The 20262-nt window shown below is 37.0% G+C and overlaps 1 protein-coding gene across 1 annotated transcript in view; it reads left to right on the top strand.

Annotated features, from left to right (window-relative positions):
• Positions 1-20262, top strand: part of LOC131079690 (sister chromatid cohesion protein SCC4) — a 147938-nt gene that overhangs the window by 104105 nt on the left and 23571 nt on the right. The window contains exons 5-7 of the mRNA XM_058017713.2: positions 4794-5298; positions 5398-5436; positions 5893-6014. Of these exons, the coding sequence (XP_057873696.1) occupies positions 4794-5298; positions 5398-5436; positions 5893-6014 (666 nt within the window). The remainder of the gene's footprint in view (positions 1-4793; positions 5299-5397; positions 5437-5892; positions 6015-20262) is intronic.

Below are 20262 nucleotides of genomic sequence, written 5' to 3'. Positions count from 1 at the left end.
TTCTGGCTTGGAGAATTCACATCCTGGACTTGTAGACTCATTTTGGTCAGTTTCCCAGTTTTGTTTGGCAAACTCCAGAATTCTTTATTTAAAATAAGCTGAGGACCTCCGGGTATGCAATTGTTAATGTTGTAGCTTCGGAAGTTATCCTTTTGACTACAAAAATCAAATATGTGAATGGCCTATCGGCCTTACATAGTTAATGACCATCTCCGGACTATGCGTAATCATGGTCTCATTCATAGATCTGATTTCTATCATTTGCCGATATCATTTATACTGAATTATGACTACACTAACAATGATCGGTTTCCTATGTATAACGGATTATGGATTATATCGGTTTAATTATGATTTGAATCTGATTTAATTATGTATAACCGATTATGTATTACATTAGTTTAATTATATTGAATCGGTTAAGAATGTATAACCGATTATACATATTGATTCGGTTTAATTCTAATTGACTATAATTGAATCGGTTTACATGTATAAACCGATTCAATTATGAATCGGTAATAGTTGTGGTTCTTGGAATGAGTCACGACTAATGTATAAGTCTATTTGCTTCATATTTAAAGAGATAGGACTTCGATTGTAATGTTACCTCAATAATGATATATCCAACAACTCGATAATTCATTCTTATATCAGATCGTACAATCTCTATATCAGATCGGGCCATAATATATTGGAGATTTTTGCTCTCCACATAAAGTTTATTCTTCAGAAATGTACGTACAGATTAGAAGATCAAATACATATTGCAGATCATTAACCATCTTCAGCAATATCATAACCTTGAGTGGCGAATAATATTCTTAACTGATTAAACACATTGTTGGGTGACCAATCTGATCAAAATTTAACATGGTATCAGAGCCAGCAAAGGAAAAGATCAGATCAGATTTATATAGGTGAGACTACTCTCTATATATCCTCGAATTCCTCAACTCCCTTCTAAACATCAAAATGGTGAATGGTGTTAGATTTGAGGATCGTCTTGAAGGAGCTTCCAACTTTGTATCTTGGAAGTTTAGGATCATGCTTGCTTTAAGTGAAAACGAATTAGATGGATTTGTGAAGAAAGCCATATCGGAACCAGAAGAAGAAGATGAAAAACTTTAATGGATGAGAAAGAACAATAAAGCCATGAAGATGTTAGCTGACTCAGTAAAAGATAATATTGTGCCAACTATCTCCAAGATGGAGACTGCCTATGGCATGTTCAAATATCTAGAGAACATGTATGCGATTAACAACAAAAGCCGAGCTCTTGCTCTAAAGCAACAACTCCATCATGTCAAAATGACAAAAGGCGAATTCATCACCTCATACTTCATGAGGATTATTGAATTGAAAGATCAACTCTCTACTATTGGTCACACAATAGAGAGCAAAGAGTTAACCATGCTGGTACTAAATGGTCTCCCCTCCTCATGGGAGGCATTTATTCAAGGAAGAAGTGCAAGATCAAAACTTCCTAAGTTTGATCGCTTAAAGCAAGATTGCATTCAAGAAGAGTCTAGATTGGCTATCAGAGGCATTGGCCAAAGCTCCATAAATGAGGATATTCATGTTCTTGCCTCCCACTCCACAAAGATGAAAGGTAAGAAAGGACATTTCAAAAGGAAGAAAGATAAGGAATCTAATGGTGCTCCTACATTCAAAATTTTTAGAAATCCAATTCTTTAGATGTGACAAATATGGTCACTATGCAATGCAATGTCCTACTAGGACTATCCCTCAAGCTTCCATTGCAGATGTTGGTGAAACTCTTCCACAAAAGGATTCAGATGGATTCATATTCTGACTTGAAAGAGATAAGTTTTTATGATTGAATAATGTTCATGATTTTCATATGTAGTTATTAATTCATGCAATTACATTATGCATGTTATTTGTGAAACAACATTATCAGCAGATGTTCGCTTACGACAAGCTACTTTTGGATATCTTGTTTTTTTTTAATTTCTTCAATTTACTATGAGCAACTTGTCCCTTACATATAGGACATCTTTAGAATCAGAACCTGTTGCCTTTCAGGTTATAGAGTTTTGAAGTTCAAATTGTGATGAAGAGATTGAAATTCAGGAGGAATATACAAAGGACTTTAGTGGAGATTCTGAAATTTTACATTTCCATTTTTATATATTTACCTGCTAAAGTGCAATAGTCCATTGGAGGTAATTATTGAGGCATTCGTACAAGGGATGATGACATCTAGGGTTACAAAGCAAAGTTGAGACAAGAGGGCTCTCCAAGTGAGAGGGAGCGTACTGCTAGGGGATTTTGTTCTAAATCTTAGGTTGGTCATATTCCTGTCTAGGGCTTGATCTTATGACAACAATTCCATTGTGATTTTGGATCTTGTACTTTCAGACATATGAGGATCATTCTAGAAAATGAGTCTCTTGAAGCAAGATATCTTCTATTATTGGGTCCTTATGAGCAAGGGATGCTTCTGTGACAGAGGGAGAAACTAAGAAGATATGCTTCGATTGATTACCGAGAATCTTGGTCATATTGATTCAAAGGGAGTGGACTATGTCGAGATGATTTCTCTAGTGATCAGTCAAAAGATTATGATTCATGGGATGGAGTCCCATGTAGACTAAGAGGCCCTTTGTGCTGACTCCTAAGTCATGATATTTCTGGATTGATGAATATTTGATGAGCTTGGAATACACCAAGAGTGATGCAGACCTCAACCTTGTATTTCATGAAAGGTCAAAGCATGTGGAGGTCAAGTGGAAAGGTATGTTATTCAGTTAAGAAACATTAGTACTAATGAATTGATGGCAAACATTCTCACCAAGCCTCTCTCCAGAATAAAGTTTGTGTACTTTCAAGATAAGCTTGGTATGGTGGAAAATGTAGTCCTAGCTAAGATTGAGTCTCAACATCATTGATTTGGTTGTATTGTTTAATATACTAGTGTTTTCTTTTTTATTATAAGATGTTTAAAGTGTAAACTCTTATTAATGCAACTTATTAATTTGATATGGTTCATGATTAATGTCATGTGTATGACTCCATGACAACATCTCGTGAGAGAAACCATGATGACCTTCTTGTACTTGTGTTTTAACCCTCTGGATGAGCCATGGTGGATATCATTGTGAGGTGACAATCTCTCAATGATAAACATTTGTCTATCTGATCATTATTGTAAGGTGACGATCTTACAATATTGATTGATCACACCATTATGATGGATATCATGACACGTGATATCTATGGATATGTCATGATAGTTGATATCTCTAGAAGTAATATCTATGGATATACCATAATGGTGGATATCATGAGACGTGATATCCGTGCATAAGCCTTGATGGTGGATATTACATAAAGAGATATTCATGGTGGATATTGTGTGACGTAATATCCGTGAACATGCCATGAAGTAATATTCTTGAATATGCCATAATGGTGGATATCATGAGACGTGATATCCGTGGACAAGCCATAATGGTGGGTATTACATTAAGAGATTTATGGTGGATATCATGTGACATGATATCTGTGGACATGCTATAACACTTGATATTACAGTGAGGTGATATCTTTCTCTTCCACATATAGATGTGGCTATTGTGAAAAATCATCACAATGAGGTGATGTAACTTATAAAGGTTATGAAGGATCCCTCCCTAGCTAAGAGGGAGTGTTAATGTTGTAGCTTCGGAAGTTATCCTTCTGACTACAGAAATTAAATATGTGAATGGCCTATCGGCCTTACATATTTAATGACTCTATCTTCGGACTATGCGTAATCATGGTCTCATTCATAGATCTGATTTCTATCATTTGCTGATATCATTTATACTGAATTGTGACTACACTAACAATGATCGGTTTCCTATGTATAACCGATTATGGATTATATCGGTTTAATTATGATTTGAATCTGATTTAATTATGTATAATCGATTATGTATTACATTGGTTTAACTATATTGAATCGGTTAAGAATGTATAACCGATTATACATATTGATTCGGTTTAATTCTAACCGACTATAATTGAATCGGTTTACATGTATAAACCGATTCAATTATGAATCGGTAATAGTTGTGGTTCTTGGAATGAGTCATGACTTATGTATAAGTCTATTGCTTCATATTTAAAGAGAGGACTTCGATTGTAATGTTACCTCAATAATGATATAGCCAGCAACTCGATAATTCATTCCTATATCAGGTCATACAATCTCTATATCAGATTGGGCCATAATATATTGGAGATTTTTGCTCTCCACATAAAGTTTATTCTTCAGAAATATACGTACAGATTAGAAGATCAAATACATATTGCAGATCATTAACCATCTTCAGCAATATCATAACCTTGAGTGGCGAATAATATTCTTAACTGATTAAACACATTGTTGGGAGACCAATCTGATCAAAATTTAACAGCAATTAGCATTAGAATTATTTGTAGCAGTTACCTTATTCATGATATAGTTGCAGTTGCTCCTCATTTCTTGTCTATTCAGTTTTATGTGCAATTCTTGCCTAGCACACTTGTTATTTTTTGCTTAAAATTCTTCAAAACCTTTGAAAATACAAAAACAAGATAGCATTTGAATCACTAGAAGAGTTAGAACCAGTGGGGTTCTTACACAAAATACCTATGCAAACATGTATATTATAGCATTTAGGCCATATCTATATACATGGAATATTAATTTGTAAATTAGGGAAATCATATATGCTTGTTGTGTTGTTCTGAAATGATTTTTTTTCTTTTTATAACTGACATGTCCTCTTTATGCTTTTCAGAAAAATTTGTGTCGTGGTCTGCAACTTTATAATGAGTTGCTGCACACCTTTTACCTTTTACGTATATGTGATTACAAAGAGGCCCAAAAGCATGTTACTGCCTTGGATGCTGCTTTACAAAATGATATGCAACAAACAGAACGATTCAAGGAATTAAGTACAGAACTTAAGAGTGTAGAGAATACACTTTCTCGACCTGGTTTGCAGGAAAGGAAAAGGTCAGAACTGTCTGAGAAGCAAAAGAAACTACAGGAGGAGTTACATAAGGTGCAGAAGTCAAAAATGGACCACAATGGCCAATTTGCAGAGCCCTCTAGTTTTGGGAATCCTAGATCAATTTGGAAAGAAAAACTGGAATTAGGACCTCCTCCACTAAATGGAGAGTGGTTACCAAAGAGTGCAGTTTATGTATTAGTTGATCTTATGGCAGTTTTATATATGCGGCCTAAGGGAACGTTTAAAGAATGTATAAAGAGAATTGAGTCAGGAATATCATGCATTGAAGGTTGAAAAATATTATACTTTTCTGTTATTTTTTTCTTTTGTTGTGCTATTAATTTCCATGAACATCTCACATGACTTTGCTTTCTGTGGTCAAGTACAGAGGAGCTAGGGAAGCTTGGAATAAGTGGGAATGTGAAAGGTGAGTTAATTTAAATTGTTGGTTTTCTTATTTGTTGCCAGAGGAATGGATTCTAAAACTATGCTACATTAAGCTGAATAGAAAAGGTCCAAATCTTATCAATTATGGAAGTTTAGAGAAAACTTCTTAAAATGTATTCATTAGTAGGGTTCTGTATTGCATTATGTTATTTTATTTCCTCATTCGGTTTTCATGGAAATACATTAACATTCTTGTAGACTGCAGACTTCTTGCATATGCGCTCATATAAAGGGGTTGTGCCATTTGTTAAGAATCAGGACAGTTCACATGTGGTCTCTGTTCATTATAAATGTTTTTGTTTTTGGTTCCAAGTCTTTCTCAAGCAAAAATCATTAAAGCTTTCTACCCTAATAAATTAAGTATGACACAAGTCATGGTTGATGCTTTTGATTAATGGAGTGACAACTGATTTTGTCATATTATTGGTTTTTACAGAGGTGGATTTGCAACATTGGGCAATTTGGATGGCAGGTGTTTATCTAATGCTTCTTGTGCAGCTTCTGGAAAACAGGGTTATTATAGATTTGACAAGGACAGAATTTACAGAAGCACAGGAGGTCGGTAACTTATTTTATGAGATATGGCATAACTTAGGCTATTGTAATTTGGGTAGTCCTACTAGCTACTAATGTTTTATCCATAGATGATCTCTATATAAATAGGATGGAGAGATTCTGTTTGATTTGCTAGATCTATGTTTCTAGATTATAGTCATTTGTTGGAACTCAGACAGAGATGGAAAATTTGTTTTGAGTTCATTTATGCCACAATTTGTTGAGTTTTCTGCATTTTCAGGCTTCTTTAAGATTAAATGCTGATATTAGTATGTGTGCTAGATTATTACAATGATGTTAATGCTTTATTGCTGTCAAAAGTTTAGGTGGAATTCAAAATACAATAATTATTAAACTATATGGAAAGAAAGAATGAGAAGGCATAAAAAAAATCTTGATATTTTCTTAAGTAGATTCTTACAGTTTGAAGCTTTGCTTTAGGAGGTAACAATTTTGCTTGATGTGTGGCAGTTTTTTCGCAGTGCGATATAGCTGCAATATGCTCTGTTTATGTGATATTTGGTAGGTTAAACTTAAAGGATTATAGATGTTTAAAGGAACTACAGGGTTCTCAAGAGGCAATTAGGTTTCTGATGGTCAGATAAGTGAACTGAGCTCATGGAAATGGCAATCTAGAATACATTTGCATTTCATTTTGAGAAGTTCATCATACTCATTCATTTATTAATGCCTTGTAGACTATTTTCACTTCAAATTTGTGCTCCTTAAGCATTCATTTAGATTGCTTTGTGAAACATGGAAAGAAATCTTTAACTGCAGTCATATTGGTGGTTTTACATGATAATATTCTTAGTAAATATTGTAGTTGGATGTTGTAAGAAACTTTGTTACACTTCAATAGAAGTTTAGTTGGAAACTGAAATATATACTTTATGGAACCCAGCAGTGTAGCAGTCAGAGGTCTTCAATATGTGACAAGAAAGTTTCTTTGAAAAGAAGCTACAAGCTTGATTAACTTTTTAAAAACTTACAAAAGATTATATAGGCATAAATGTGTATATTATGAGATTTAGAAAATCCCCGAACTATGATACTGGCAGGGTCAAAAACAACATGAGAACCGAAATCAAAACAAATCAACAATTAGTTAACTTATGCTAACAAGCTAACAACTAGGAATCCACCTTTTTATTTTTTACATAGGATAAAAAATAAAATATTTAAATAATGAGAGGAAATTATAATTGAAGCTAACCTACATCTTTCTTATGTACCCTTAACCCTATGAATCCTCATCATTCTTCCCAACAATAGAAGCATTTTCTGATGGTGAGAAATCTATCAGGCATGATGTTGAGAAATCTATCAGGCCTGATGTGGAAGCTGACCTTGTTTGGCAACAAGGTATGAAGTGATTGAGGGCAGCTCTGGCAAGTCTTGATGTTGAAAACAAAATTGGCACCCAGCATAAGCTGAAAATCAGGAATGGCAACTAAACGATGGCTGATGGGAAACTCAAATTCCAATGTCAACATGGCAGTGTTTGAGGAGATTGACATTGACAACAGAGTGAATGCTAATTGTGCTAGAAGATAGAGTCCAAAAGCATTATTGAATGCTTGTTGGAGAATAGCATGAGGTTCACAGTGAAGAGGTTTAACCTTACTGTGTGCTTGCTCCCAGTAATAACATTTGTTCAAGTATAACCATACTTTGTCTGGAACCTGAAAATGGCTAGGGACACAACAAAGATCCATGAGTTGCGTCTGCTTCTCTTGAGTCTTCACAAGAATTTAAACAGTTTAGACTGAAGAAGGCAAGGATAAGGGCCAGCCATAGGGAGCCAAAGGTTGAAAAGCATGATAGACCTAAAAAGGCAAATTACTTGTAGAAGAATGGATTGCTCAGTTGTAGACATGCTCAATGTTGGCAAGACTCATATCCCATTTAGTGGGAAAAGTAAGGTGGTAATTTTGGAGACTCTGCACAAGAGTGCGATTGATGATTTCAGTTTGACCATCTCACTGTAGGGGAAAGGTAGTGGAAAAGTTAAGTGAAACTTCTGAAATTATCCACAAGAAATGCTAGGAATGGCCCACAAAATGTGAGTCATGGTCAGAAACATCACTGGTAAGTAGAACAAAGGATCACAAACAGAGTCAAGACAACAATTGGGCTATGTTGCTCACAAAATTAGTCTTGCCGTAAGCAATGAACTTTGTCATTTTGTTGAAACGATTGACAGCCACAAAGGCACAAACATGGCAGTGGACCCCTCATTGAAAAGCCACTAATGAGGTCCTTGGAAATGCTTTCCTAAGGATGAGTGTGAATGGGTAAAGGAACACTCAAGCCCAAATTACTTTTTACTGGTTTGGAGTGGCAACAGACTACATGTCTCAAGAACTGTAGGACATGACACTGCATGTGAGACCAATGGAGGAAACACCACAAATGATGAGTGTCTTCTGCTTGCTGAAATGACCACCATAGTGAGTAGGGTGTGGCTCCTTGAGAAGAATCTTTTCAGTATTTTCATAACAAGGAGGATTACTCTACAAGATTAATAACCTATGGCTCATAGTGAGTAGGGTGTGGCTCCTTGTAGAGTAATCCTCCTTGTTATGAAAATACTGAAAAGATGCCTAATTGGAAGAAGCAAGAGTGCATAGACATGCATATGCTTGTCCAAAATCTGGGTCATCAACATAACAAGCAGCTTGAGTCCGAAATTCAAGATTTGAAATGACGACAACATTCAAAGAGTGAGCCAGAGTAGGACAACTTAAACAATCTGTAGAGAAAATCTCAAAATAAGAAGTCACTAGATGATTATTCTGCTTTGTAATGGCTGCAAGTGCAAACTGTGAAGCATATGTCTCTCTCTCAAAAGGCTGTGATAGATCAGGTAGTACAAGAACAGGTGCATAACATAATTTTTTCTTCAATATGTTGAAGGCATAGGAATGTTCCTCTATCCATTGAAACACTATATTAGTTTTTGTCAATTGATGCATGTTAATGTATGGTAGCTTCGGTAAGATAAATGATTGAATGAGAGATAAATGAAGTCTCTCATTCAATCATTTATCCTATCGATAAACCATCAGGAAAACTTCAAGCTATTTCATTTGATGATCATTCTTCAGTTGTATATGTCCAATCTACTTAATCGATCAATATCGATAATCATATCATAGCATAGTATATCGGTTTGCATTATAATAGTGATCACTGACTATTATCGGGTTAACCATGTATCCTGATTTATATCGGACATCTTCACAACAGTAAACAAATGATGATTTTCGGATTGTTATCGGGTGGCAAAGTATGCACCGCTTGGTTTATAACTATTAGTTAATGATTGGTATCGGTCAACTTAGACACCGATTGACATCGGTTAACATGTCACGCAAACACCGATTGGCATCGGTTAACATGCCACGTGAATACCGAATGGCATTGAACACTAGTTACGTAGACCCCGATTAGTATTAGGCTGTTGATTAGAATAAACACCGATTGATAATTATACATCAAAGGGTGCGATCAAGTAATGTCTTGAGACATGACCGGTCAAGGCATTGCTTGATCCTCCCCTCTTGCATATATATATCAATCGATATTTGTGAGAAGGATATTGAAATCGATAAATACTCCTCTCACCTGCCATACAAAAGAAGATAGTCAGATTTATAATATAAATAGATAATACATAGATAGTGAGAATACAAATTAGAATACATCTTGCATATTGAATTGTAAATTGAACATCATTTTCATGGTATCGGAGCTATAATTAAATCGAACCTGAGGCTGTTCAATTTTACGGAAAATTCAAATCAAGCATATATTCAACATCACAATTCTTTCAATGGCTAGCGCTATCAGATTTGAAGACAGACTCGGAGGAGGTGATGACTTCTTAGCATGGAAGTTTAGAATTCAAATGATTCTAAAAGAAAATAAATTCGAATCATTTGTAAAAACTGAAACTGTAGAACTTGAGACTGAACCTGACAAAACAACTTGGAGAGAGGGAAATGAAAAGGCAATCAATATCATAGTTGATGGGGTAAGAAATAATATTATGCTTATCATAAGGAAACATGAAACAACCTTCAACATGTTCAAAGCACTTGAAGATGCATTTGAGATATCTAATGCCAGTAGAACCTTGGCTTTAAAAAGAGAAATAAATCACATAGCCATGATCAAAGGAGAATCAGTCAATGCCTACTTCATGGGAATATCTGCCCTAAGGGATGAACTGACAACCCTTGGATATGAGATCCAAAGCAAAGAATTAACACTCATTTCTCTAGATGGGTTGCCTAGCATATGGGAAACATTCGTCCAAGGCATCAATGCGAGGGATGAATTTCCAAAATTCGATAGGCTAAAGGTTGATTGTCTCCAAGAGGAATCAAGGCAAAATAAGAAAGGGATCAAGCAAAAGAATATAGATGAAGATCTCCAAGTACTAAATACGAACTCAAACAAGAAAAGCAAGCAGAAACAATTCAGAAAGAGAAAAAGTCGTCACGGCAAGAACACCTTCGAGAAGGACCTTTCTCAGATTCAATGTTACAGATGTGATAAATTTGGGCACTATGTTGCCAAATGTCCAGAAAGAGCTAAGCAAGCCACATTTGCCAAAACAGGAAAATCTAAAAGGGAAGAGGACCACGAGAAGTATGTACTCTATTCAGCACTCACAAACCAAGCATCAAACAAAGTTAACTCCTGGGTGATCGACAGTGGCTCATCCAGACACATTATAGGATTCAGAGAAGTGCTAGACTCCATGAAAGAGGAGAATGATGAGGAAGTAACTATCGGAGATGACTCTACACATCCAATCAAAGGAGTTGGAACCTGCACCATCAAATTAAAGTGAGGTGTATCATTACAACTTAAAGGAGTACTATATGTTCCAGGTATCAAGAGAAATCTAGTCTCAATATCAGCACTAGAGGACAATGGATACAGAGTGACCTTCATGGACAACAGAGTATTGGCTTGGCCAAAGAATTCATCCATCAAGAAAGCTAAAACGATTGGTCAAAGACAAGACTACTTGTATGAGCTATGCACAGAGCCCAACTTAGTCCTAATCCATGAAACTACAGATGCTAATGAAGTCTAGCATAGAAGACTAGGCCACTTAAATTTTAGAGCTTTATCATCAATGGGAGACCTTGTCACAGTCTACCTAAGTTAAAGCAATATCATTCAGGGGCATGCAAAGGATGTGCCCTAGGTAAAAATACTAAGGGTGCTTTTCAGAATAGTACTAGGAAAACAAGTAAAATTTTAGAGTTAGTTCATTTTGATGTATGAGGACCCATGTCCGTACCTTCCTTGGTGGGATTTTTGTATTATGTAATATTTGTTGATGACTACTCTAGGAAAACTTGGATATACTTTCTGAAATGTAAAGAATTGGAAGAGATCCTTAATAGGTTTAAATAATTCAAATCACTAACAGAGAACTAAGGAAATAAAATTAAAACCCTAAGAACTGATAATGGGGGGGAATACACATTAGAATTATTTAAAGAGTTTTGTAAAAATTCACGGATTAAGAGGGAGTTAACAATACCTTATAACCCTCAACAAAATGGGATAGTTGAGAGGAAAAATAGGACAATCGTTGAAGCTGCCAAAGCTATGATTCTTGATCAGAATCTAAATGTCAATCTTTAGGCAAAAGCAACTAGCACTGCTGTATATATCCAAAACAGATGTCATCACTCCCATCTTGAAGATAAGACTCCTGAGGAAGTCTTTACCAAATCAAAACCTGATATTAGCCACCTTAGGATATTTGGATGCCCTGTCTATATTCATGTACCTAAGGAGAAAAGATTAAAATTAGAGCCTTCTGGAAAAAGGGGAATCCTTGTAGGATATAGTGAAACCTCCAAAGCCTACATGATCTATATACCTGGTCAAAAGAATATTGAACTAAGTAGGGATGTGATCTTTGAAGAAGACTTAGCTTTCAAAAGAGCCCAAAGCTCTCTAGACCCTGAAGTCTATATCCCTACCCCTAGCATAGATAAAGATCCTACTCCTGAGCTTCAGAGGGAGAATCCTGAGGAAACTATAAGTGAAACTCAAAGTCTATCTAGAGAAAACCTCAAGAAAAGACCACTATGGGCCACCAAGACTGTAGCAGAAGCTCAGAAGTTTGTTGCTCCTTCAGGGACCTTCAAGGAAAGCAAAAAGCCTAATAAATTCACTAGCTATGTTGCCCTTATGAATGATCTTTCTAAAGCCAAACCAAACAATGTATCATATGCACTTAAACATCAAGTATGGAAGGATGCCATGTCTGAAGAGTATCAGTCCATTATGAAAAATGATGTTTGGGAGATTGTTCCTAGGCCAACTAAGAAATCTGTTGTTTCATCTAAATGGCTCTTTAAGATCAAACATGCTGCAGACGATAGTATTGAAAAACACAAGGCTAGATTTGTAGCTAGAGGGTTCTCACAAAGGGAAGGAATAGATTATGAAGAAACTTTTGCACCTGTTGCCAGGTATACATCAGTAAGAGCCATATTAGCCATTGCAGCAACAAAGGGGTGGAAGGTACACCAAATGGATGTTAAGACAACATTTTTGAATGGTGAGATCTCAGAAGAAGTCTACTTAGAGCAACCTGAAGGGTTTGAAATTCATGATGTAGAGTCTCATGTGTGTAGACTCAAGAAAGCTCTCTATGGGCTTAAACAGGCTGCTAGGGCCTGGTATGAAAGAATTGACACCTATCTCTCACGACTAGGCTTCTCTAAGAATGATGCAGATCCTAATCTCTACTACAAAAGAAATAAAAGTGATATGCTAATATTGATTTTATATGTTGATGACTTATTAATCACAAGAAATGATCACCTTATAGATCAATGCAAGAAAGATTTATCCAAAGAATTTGATATGAAGGACTTGGGACTCCTCCATTACTTCCTAGGATTGGAAGTATGGCAGAATTCTGACAACATTATACTAAACCAAGGAAAGTATACCTTGGATATTTTGAAGAGATTCGGAATGCTAAACTGTAGGCTCATGACCTCTCCTATGGAAACCAACTTACACAAACTTAAAGAAGCAGCAACAGAGTCACAACCCACTGACGCTACCGAATACAGACAGATAATTGGGTCCCTGATGTACCTAGTGAATACAAGGCCATATATTTGTTATGCAGTTAATGCTTTAAGTCAATTTATGTGTGAACCTAAGGAGATACACCTGGTTGCAGTAAAACACATCATGAGATACCTACAAGGTACCCTAAACCTTGGTCTCAAATATGAGAAAGTTGATATAGACCTACATGGATTTACAGACTCAGATTGGGCTGGAAGTGTAACTGATAGAAAAAGCACTTCAGGGTGTTGCTTCAGTCTAGGTTCAGCTATGATGTCTTGGATCAGCAGGAAGCAGTCCTCTGTAGCTCAAAGCTCCACCGAGGCAGAATACATTGCAACTTCTATGGCTGCCCGAGAGGCAATATGGCTTAGGAAGTTGCTTGTGGGGTTGTTTGGAGAACCTATGAAACCCACTGTTATACATTGTGACAATCAGAGCTGCGTAAAACTTTCAGTAAATCCAATGTTCCATGACAGATCCAAGCATATCGAGATTCCATACCACTGTGTGAGATATGGTAGACAAAAATATGATTCAATTAGAATATGTTTGTACAGGAGATCAAACGACAGATATTCTGACCAAACCTCTTTCTAAAGTGAAGGTTGATCACTTCAGAAAAGGTTTAGGTATGATAGAAAGGTAATTTGCTTTGTAATCTGTATTTACATATCAATAAGATGTTTAATGTGTAAACTTCTTTGTCATGATAGGACATTTTGGATTTTATCCCCTGGGTTCATATCTAAGAGGTGACAATCTCTCAAGATAATGAACACCTATATGGAGACATTATAAGGTGACAATCTTATGATGTCCAAACCAATTATCATGTTGGATCTTTGGTGTGTCATAGATGTGACATGATTGTGTTGTGGTAAAACATTTGTATAAGATGTTAATGCACATACCACAACTTGGATAAAGATGAGAATTGAATCTTTTCTCATATGATTATCCTTGAGTATTGCGTGTTTAGGCAATATTGATATCACATGTTTAGGTGATATCCTGTCATCACAAGATTGACGTGATGGACATTTTGTATCATGTGTTTAGGTGATACTTCATATCATGTGATTAGGTGATATGATTTCCTAGAAAGTTAGATTGTGTAAAGAATACTAACCTTCATTTGAATTGTGATGCTTGATATATTGTTTTCATTTATCTTACCTAGCTAAGAGGGAGTGTTAATGTATGGTAGCTTCGGTAAGATAAATGATTGAATGAGAGATAAATGAAGTCTCTCATTCAATCATTTATTCTATCGATAAACTATAAGGAAAACTTCAAGCTATTTCATTTGATGATCATTCTTTAGTTGTATATGTCCAATCTACTTAATCGATCAATATCGATAATCATATCATAGCATAGTATATCGGTTTGCATTATAACAGTGATCACCGATTATTATAGAGTTAACCATGTATCCCGATTTATATCGGATATCTTCACAACAGTAAACAAATGATGATTATCGGATTGTTATCGGGTGGCAAAGTATGCACCGCTTGGTCTATAACTATTAGTTAGTGATTGGTATTGGTCAACTTAGACATCGATTGACATCGGTTAACATGTCACCCAAACACCGATTGGCATCGGTTAACATGCCACGTGAATACCGATTGGCATTGAACTCTAGTTACATAGACCCCGAATGGTATCGGGCTGTTGATTAGAATAAACACCGATTGATAATTATACATCAAAGGGTGCGATCAAGTAATGCCCTGACCGGTCATGTCCATAAGACATGACCGGTCAAGGCATTGCTTGATCCTCCCCTCTTGCATATATATATCAATCGATATTTGTGAGAAGGATATTGAAATCGATAAATACTCCTCTCACCTGCCATACAAAAGAAGATAGTCAGATTTATGATATAAATAGATAATACATAGATAGAGAGAATACAAATTAGAATACATCTTGCATATTGAATTGTAAATTGAACATCATTTACAATGCAAAGGTAGCCAAGGATAAATTGTGTTGGAAGTTTGAAGATTGAGAAAACTCTGACTCTGATGGTATGAGTCAATCATTTGAGAAGAACTTCCACTTTTGCAAAATCCATCTTAATTACAGGGCATAAATGATGGATCCAAGATAGGAGATTGTGAGATTTTGCCAAGATCAAGAGCTCAATGAAAAGTACAATAGAGAGACAAAATATAAGATAAGAATAAACTGTATTCTCATCAATAGATAAATGATCAATTGTTCAATTACATACAATGTAGATGAGCTTGCTTATATAGGCAAGGCTAGGGATATGTGAGCACACAAACATGACATGTGGCTCAATAAGAAACAAGGGTAGGTAGGTAGGAGAAACAATATAATAGTCCACATGAGGTGGATCAGCCACTGAATGTGGAGTGTAACAACAAGATCAACACCATAAAAGGTGGAAATTCTCCTACACACACTATCCCAATGTGGCACAAACACCCAAGTGTCTCATACCCAAACTACTATGAAATGCATTTCCTTAAGTAAACTTAAGTAAAGTGTAATAATATCCATGATGAATAATTATTTACACCAACACCCCCCCTTAAGTGCAACTTAGGGGAATGCACTTAAGTCTACAATGCAACTAAGCAATGCAAGATGGGTCCCGACTACTAGGCCATGTTAGGTACTGTTGATGTGTATTTTGTACACTATCAAACAAAATACCCAAGGGTACCTTATCCTCTCTTGAATAAAGCCTCTGAATGCTGAAGATATCGCGAGAAAGGATCAATCAGGGTGACTTCAAGGTTCTTCGTTGTAGGATCTCTACGTGTGGATAAGCACCAGTGGTCATTGTAAATGCTGTTTCTTCAAGGGGCCTTACGTTTTCGAACTGCCAAGCAATTACAACTCTACTGGAATTGATGCGATCTTCTAAGGTGATTAGTGATTTTTCGAATCATCAAGAATTATAGACACTACCATGAAGATACATATCAATAGTTCAATAATGATTGAAGGTTTAAGCAATCCAAATATCTCCAGTTGACCACACAAGGCGTCCTTACAATCAGTAAGAAGCTAGTGGTTTGGAACGTGAATCTCACCAAAGATCAAGCCCAACACTTAGTCCTTCAAACTTAAATACTACCTCGACTGAGAATGATTCAAGAAAGTAAACAACCATGAAGATAGCCACAAGAATTGCAATAAAACACCATAACTTCAATATTTTATTGATCTCAAAGCCAAAATAGACAACAATTGCTTGAAATTCTCTCTTCAATGCTCAATCTTGCTACAAAATAACTTTCTTCTCTCCAAAAGCTCTAATCTTCTAATTTCTAACTATCCAATCTCTAATATCTAATAACAAAATGAAAATGAGTGAGGGTATATATAGCATCCTCAATTACAATGAACGGCCCAGATCAAAAGAAGATCAACGGCTGAGATTTTGACACCTAAACCCTAATTAGGGTTTGTTACAAAAAGTTCCCTTTTTAGTAGAACATTATTAAATGCATAGCCAAATATTTAATTGGCACAAAAATCGAGGGAACATAGACCAATGATAATTAAGATGCCACATCATTTTATAACAACCTCTCTTCTAGAACCTTATTCCCTTTCCAATGCTCTTTCTTAGCATATGCAATGAATCTGGACACAATTCCTTCAATCTTAGCAATAGGAATCTCGGGAAGATTCCTCATTCGTTCCTCTAAATGAATAACTTGATCAAAGGCCTTGAGAAGAGTCGCATCCCATCCAGGTTCGAATTCTTTGATCTTCTCAATCAGGAGCATAGTAGCGAACATTTGATCCCGTTGCCCATCTGTGATGATATTCTCATCTTTGCAAAAGATGACCTTGACTCTTTCTTCCAACTCTTGAAGATCCACATCTGTCTCAACTTCGATCCTCCTGCCAAGAATGGTACACAACACCTCAAACACCTTGTCCTGAATTGGATGGATGACGCCCTCAACTTGATTGCATTTGGTGCTGATGTCCTCGAAAAGAACCTCCTTCATCTAGAGTAGAGTTGACCACTGAAGTAAATTATGAGTTCCTCCATCCATTATCTTTTCTTGTGCCAGAATCTTCCTTGGTGTTTGCCTGATCACTTGCAGGACAGGAATGATAACATCTCTAGTATGAACGAAAGCGGCTACCATTATCATTAGGTTGTGGACGATCTCAGGGACCTGGATAGCTCGGTGGATTCTTTGCATCATTCTTGTTGTAAATTCAACGGCTACTGTGTGGGATTTGTCAATCCAAGAGCTCATAAGCTGAACCAGGCTCTTGACTCTCTCTGCCTCGCCAACTGATTCAAGGGGAAGTGCTTGCATAGGAGACACTGCTGGATCCTGACGTCCCAAGGGCTGATTGAGATGGCTAAAGTAATCTCTCCAAGCACCTCTCTCTCTCTCAAGCTTTCTATTCTTGTCCATTTCTTCCTTAAGCTTGTCTTCAAGTACTTCAAATGAATCGGTTGCCTCATCCAGTGCCTGCTCAGCAGTGAGTGGACCAAGCTCAAATGTTTCTACATCATACTCTTCTGCGAGAATTTCACCTTCATACTTGTCCACTGCTGGTCTAGCTATCTGCAACTTCTTGGACCCTGTTTCATCTCTGATCATCTTGGACATCTTGGTGGCCTTCTTCTTCTCCGTTACTTCCTGAGAATTTCCTACAAGGCTCTCTAAGTCAATTACATTATCTTCATCCTCAATCACAATCACACTTGTCAGTCTCTCCTTCAACCAATCTGGAATGGCGGATCTCGTCTCCCTAACTTGTATTTCTTTAGGCAATGGTTCGTTTTCCCGGAGAGGAGATGTCACTTTATCATCATTCTTCTCTTCATGTAGCTCATTGACTTGGGGGGATTGACTTGATGAATGCTGAGGTGCCTTCCCCTTTTCAGGTTTATCATTCTGTACTATTGTCTCCATAGATTCATCCACCTCAGGCATCGTCATCTCTTGTCCTTCAACTTGACTTGTCCTTTTCTCATGTCGGGATGATGTACCTGATGAGCGATCTCGATTGGCCTCTTGCTTCTTCTTGGAGGGTTCCCTTTTCTCAGGTCTTTCTTTCATCTTCGTGCCTCTAGGATGAGAATTGCCTTCACTTGCACTTGCTCCTCCTTCTTCTGGTTTTTCGTCTAAAGTAAAAGTCATTGGTACGTTCTGTTCTCTTAACTTTTGATGTTGTACATCCACCCATCTGCGAGTACATGACAAAACTGGAGCCATCAAAGCTCTCAAGTCTGAAATCTCAGGCTCGTTCCAATCTATCTTCACTGCTTTGTCCTCTCTGTCATAGGATGACTGGAGATGTTTGCCACTGTCCTGAGCTTGATCGGCTAGTCTGTAAACTTTGCATTTCCTGATGAAATCTAAAGGTAATCTGGAATGCATCTTTCTTTTCACTTCTAAATCACTTGAGAGATTCATCCAAAAGTCTTCTACCTGAAATTCGTGCTTGTACTTCCTACCATATGTCTCTTCTATATACCCATAAGGATCAAAATTCTCCCTTAAGGCAAAGAACGTGAATGAATATGAGGCCAACTCCCTCTCTGCATCATCCAAGGCTAGAGCATTAGGACATACCTTAACTGAATTCCCCACTATGATGGACACGGGAATTCCATTTCTATGCCTGTGTTTGAATGCCTTCGCATAGTCTGCCAACTGCCTAGTCACCTCGAGTAGCACTATCCTGTCTGTCGGATACCTCAGCAACATGTAGGGAGGTGAAGGACACCCATGAACTCTGATATAAGTAAACTTTTGAAACTGGATGAACCAAGCACCATACCTCTTCACAAGCTCTTGTGCATCCAGAGATAGTCGATTGTGAATCCCGCCTTGCAATATCCTAGTGATGTTCATCGTGAAGGTATCATTGACTAACTTGTAGTCACTTCCAGGTGGATGATGCAAATGAACATAAGAGTCACAAACTCTCACTTCTCTGGGTCCTCTTCCGATCACTCCTCTGTGAGGTAGTCCTGCATATTCGAAACTCCTGATCAAGGCATATATGACGTATGAGCTCATGTGACATGACTTGGTAGGCTTTAGTCTTCTTAACTGTACATCCAGGCAATGGCTAATAATTCTAGCCCAATGGATTGTTCCTTTCCCTTGAACTATCACTTGGATGAAATAGAACATCCACTTCTCAAAATAGAAGGCTTGAGGAGCCCCTGTAACTCGATTGAGCAAAGTTATCAAATCTCTGTATTCCTCCTGGAAGTCGATCCTATGTGGTGTGTTGGGAATCTTGCTCAGGCGAGGACGACTTTTGAGTAACCAATTCTTATTGATGATGCTCAAGCAAGTGTTCGGATCATCTTCATACATTGACCGGGCTCCTTCTAGGCTTTTGTAAATCATATCTTTATGCTCTGGAAGATGGAGAGCTTCACTTATAGCCTCCTCCGAAAGGTATGCCGAAGTGTTCCCTTCCTTGGATACGATTGATCTTGATTGTGGGTCATAATGGCGAGCACACTTGATCATCAGCTCATGGCACTGGACTGCTGGAGAGAAACCGGCCGCCTTGATGATGCCACTTTCAATTATTCTCTTTGCGATAGGTGATGGCTTGCCAATGTAAGGGACCTCTCGAAACTTCTTGACACTGAAGTTTCCCAAGTTGATATCTCCAATATTGCTCCACTTGGACACGATCTTGGTCTCCAATTCTTCGTTCCTCTGATCTTCCTTCATGAGGGCTGGACGACTAGTAGATGCTCCTGCCTTTGGAGTCGCCATCTTGACACCTACACAACATTTCATAATGAGTAATATATTTAAGAGAGTAGCAAGGAAGATTCAAAAGGAAGACAAAAGATATTAATTAGGAAACTTCAGGATAAATCTTGAGTTATCATTTCCTAATTAACTACGCAATTTTCAAAAACTAAAGTTCAAAATTCAAAACTTCAACATTGGGACTAGGATGATCTCGCCATACCTCCACTTGAGAATTAATTCTAAAAAATGATGCAAAAATAAGGTGAATTTTGGCTAGGCAAAATGTAGATCGAAGTCCTTCCTTTAGCAAAATGCACCTCCCTTAGTCTTCACAAGCATCAACTCCACCACCTCTAGTCTTCAATACTTTG

This window comes from Cryptomeria japonica, chromosome 9 (genome assembly GCF_030272615.1).
Source record: "Cryptomeria japonica chromosome 9, Sugi_1.0, whole genome shotgun sequence".
Classification (NCBI taxonomy): Eukaryota; Viridiplantae; Streptophyta; class Pinopsida; order Cupressales; family Cupressaceae; genus Cryptomeria; species Cryptomeria japonica.
Note: the sequence above shows the minus strand (reverse complement) of the source record. Positions and strands in the feature narration are given on the sequence as shown.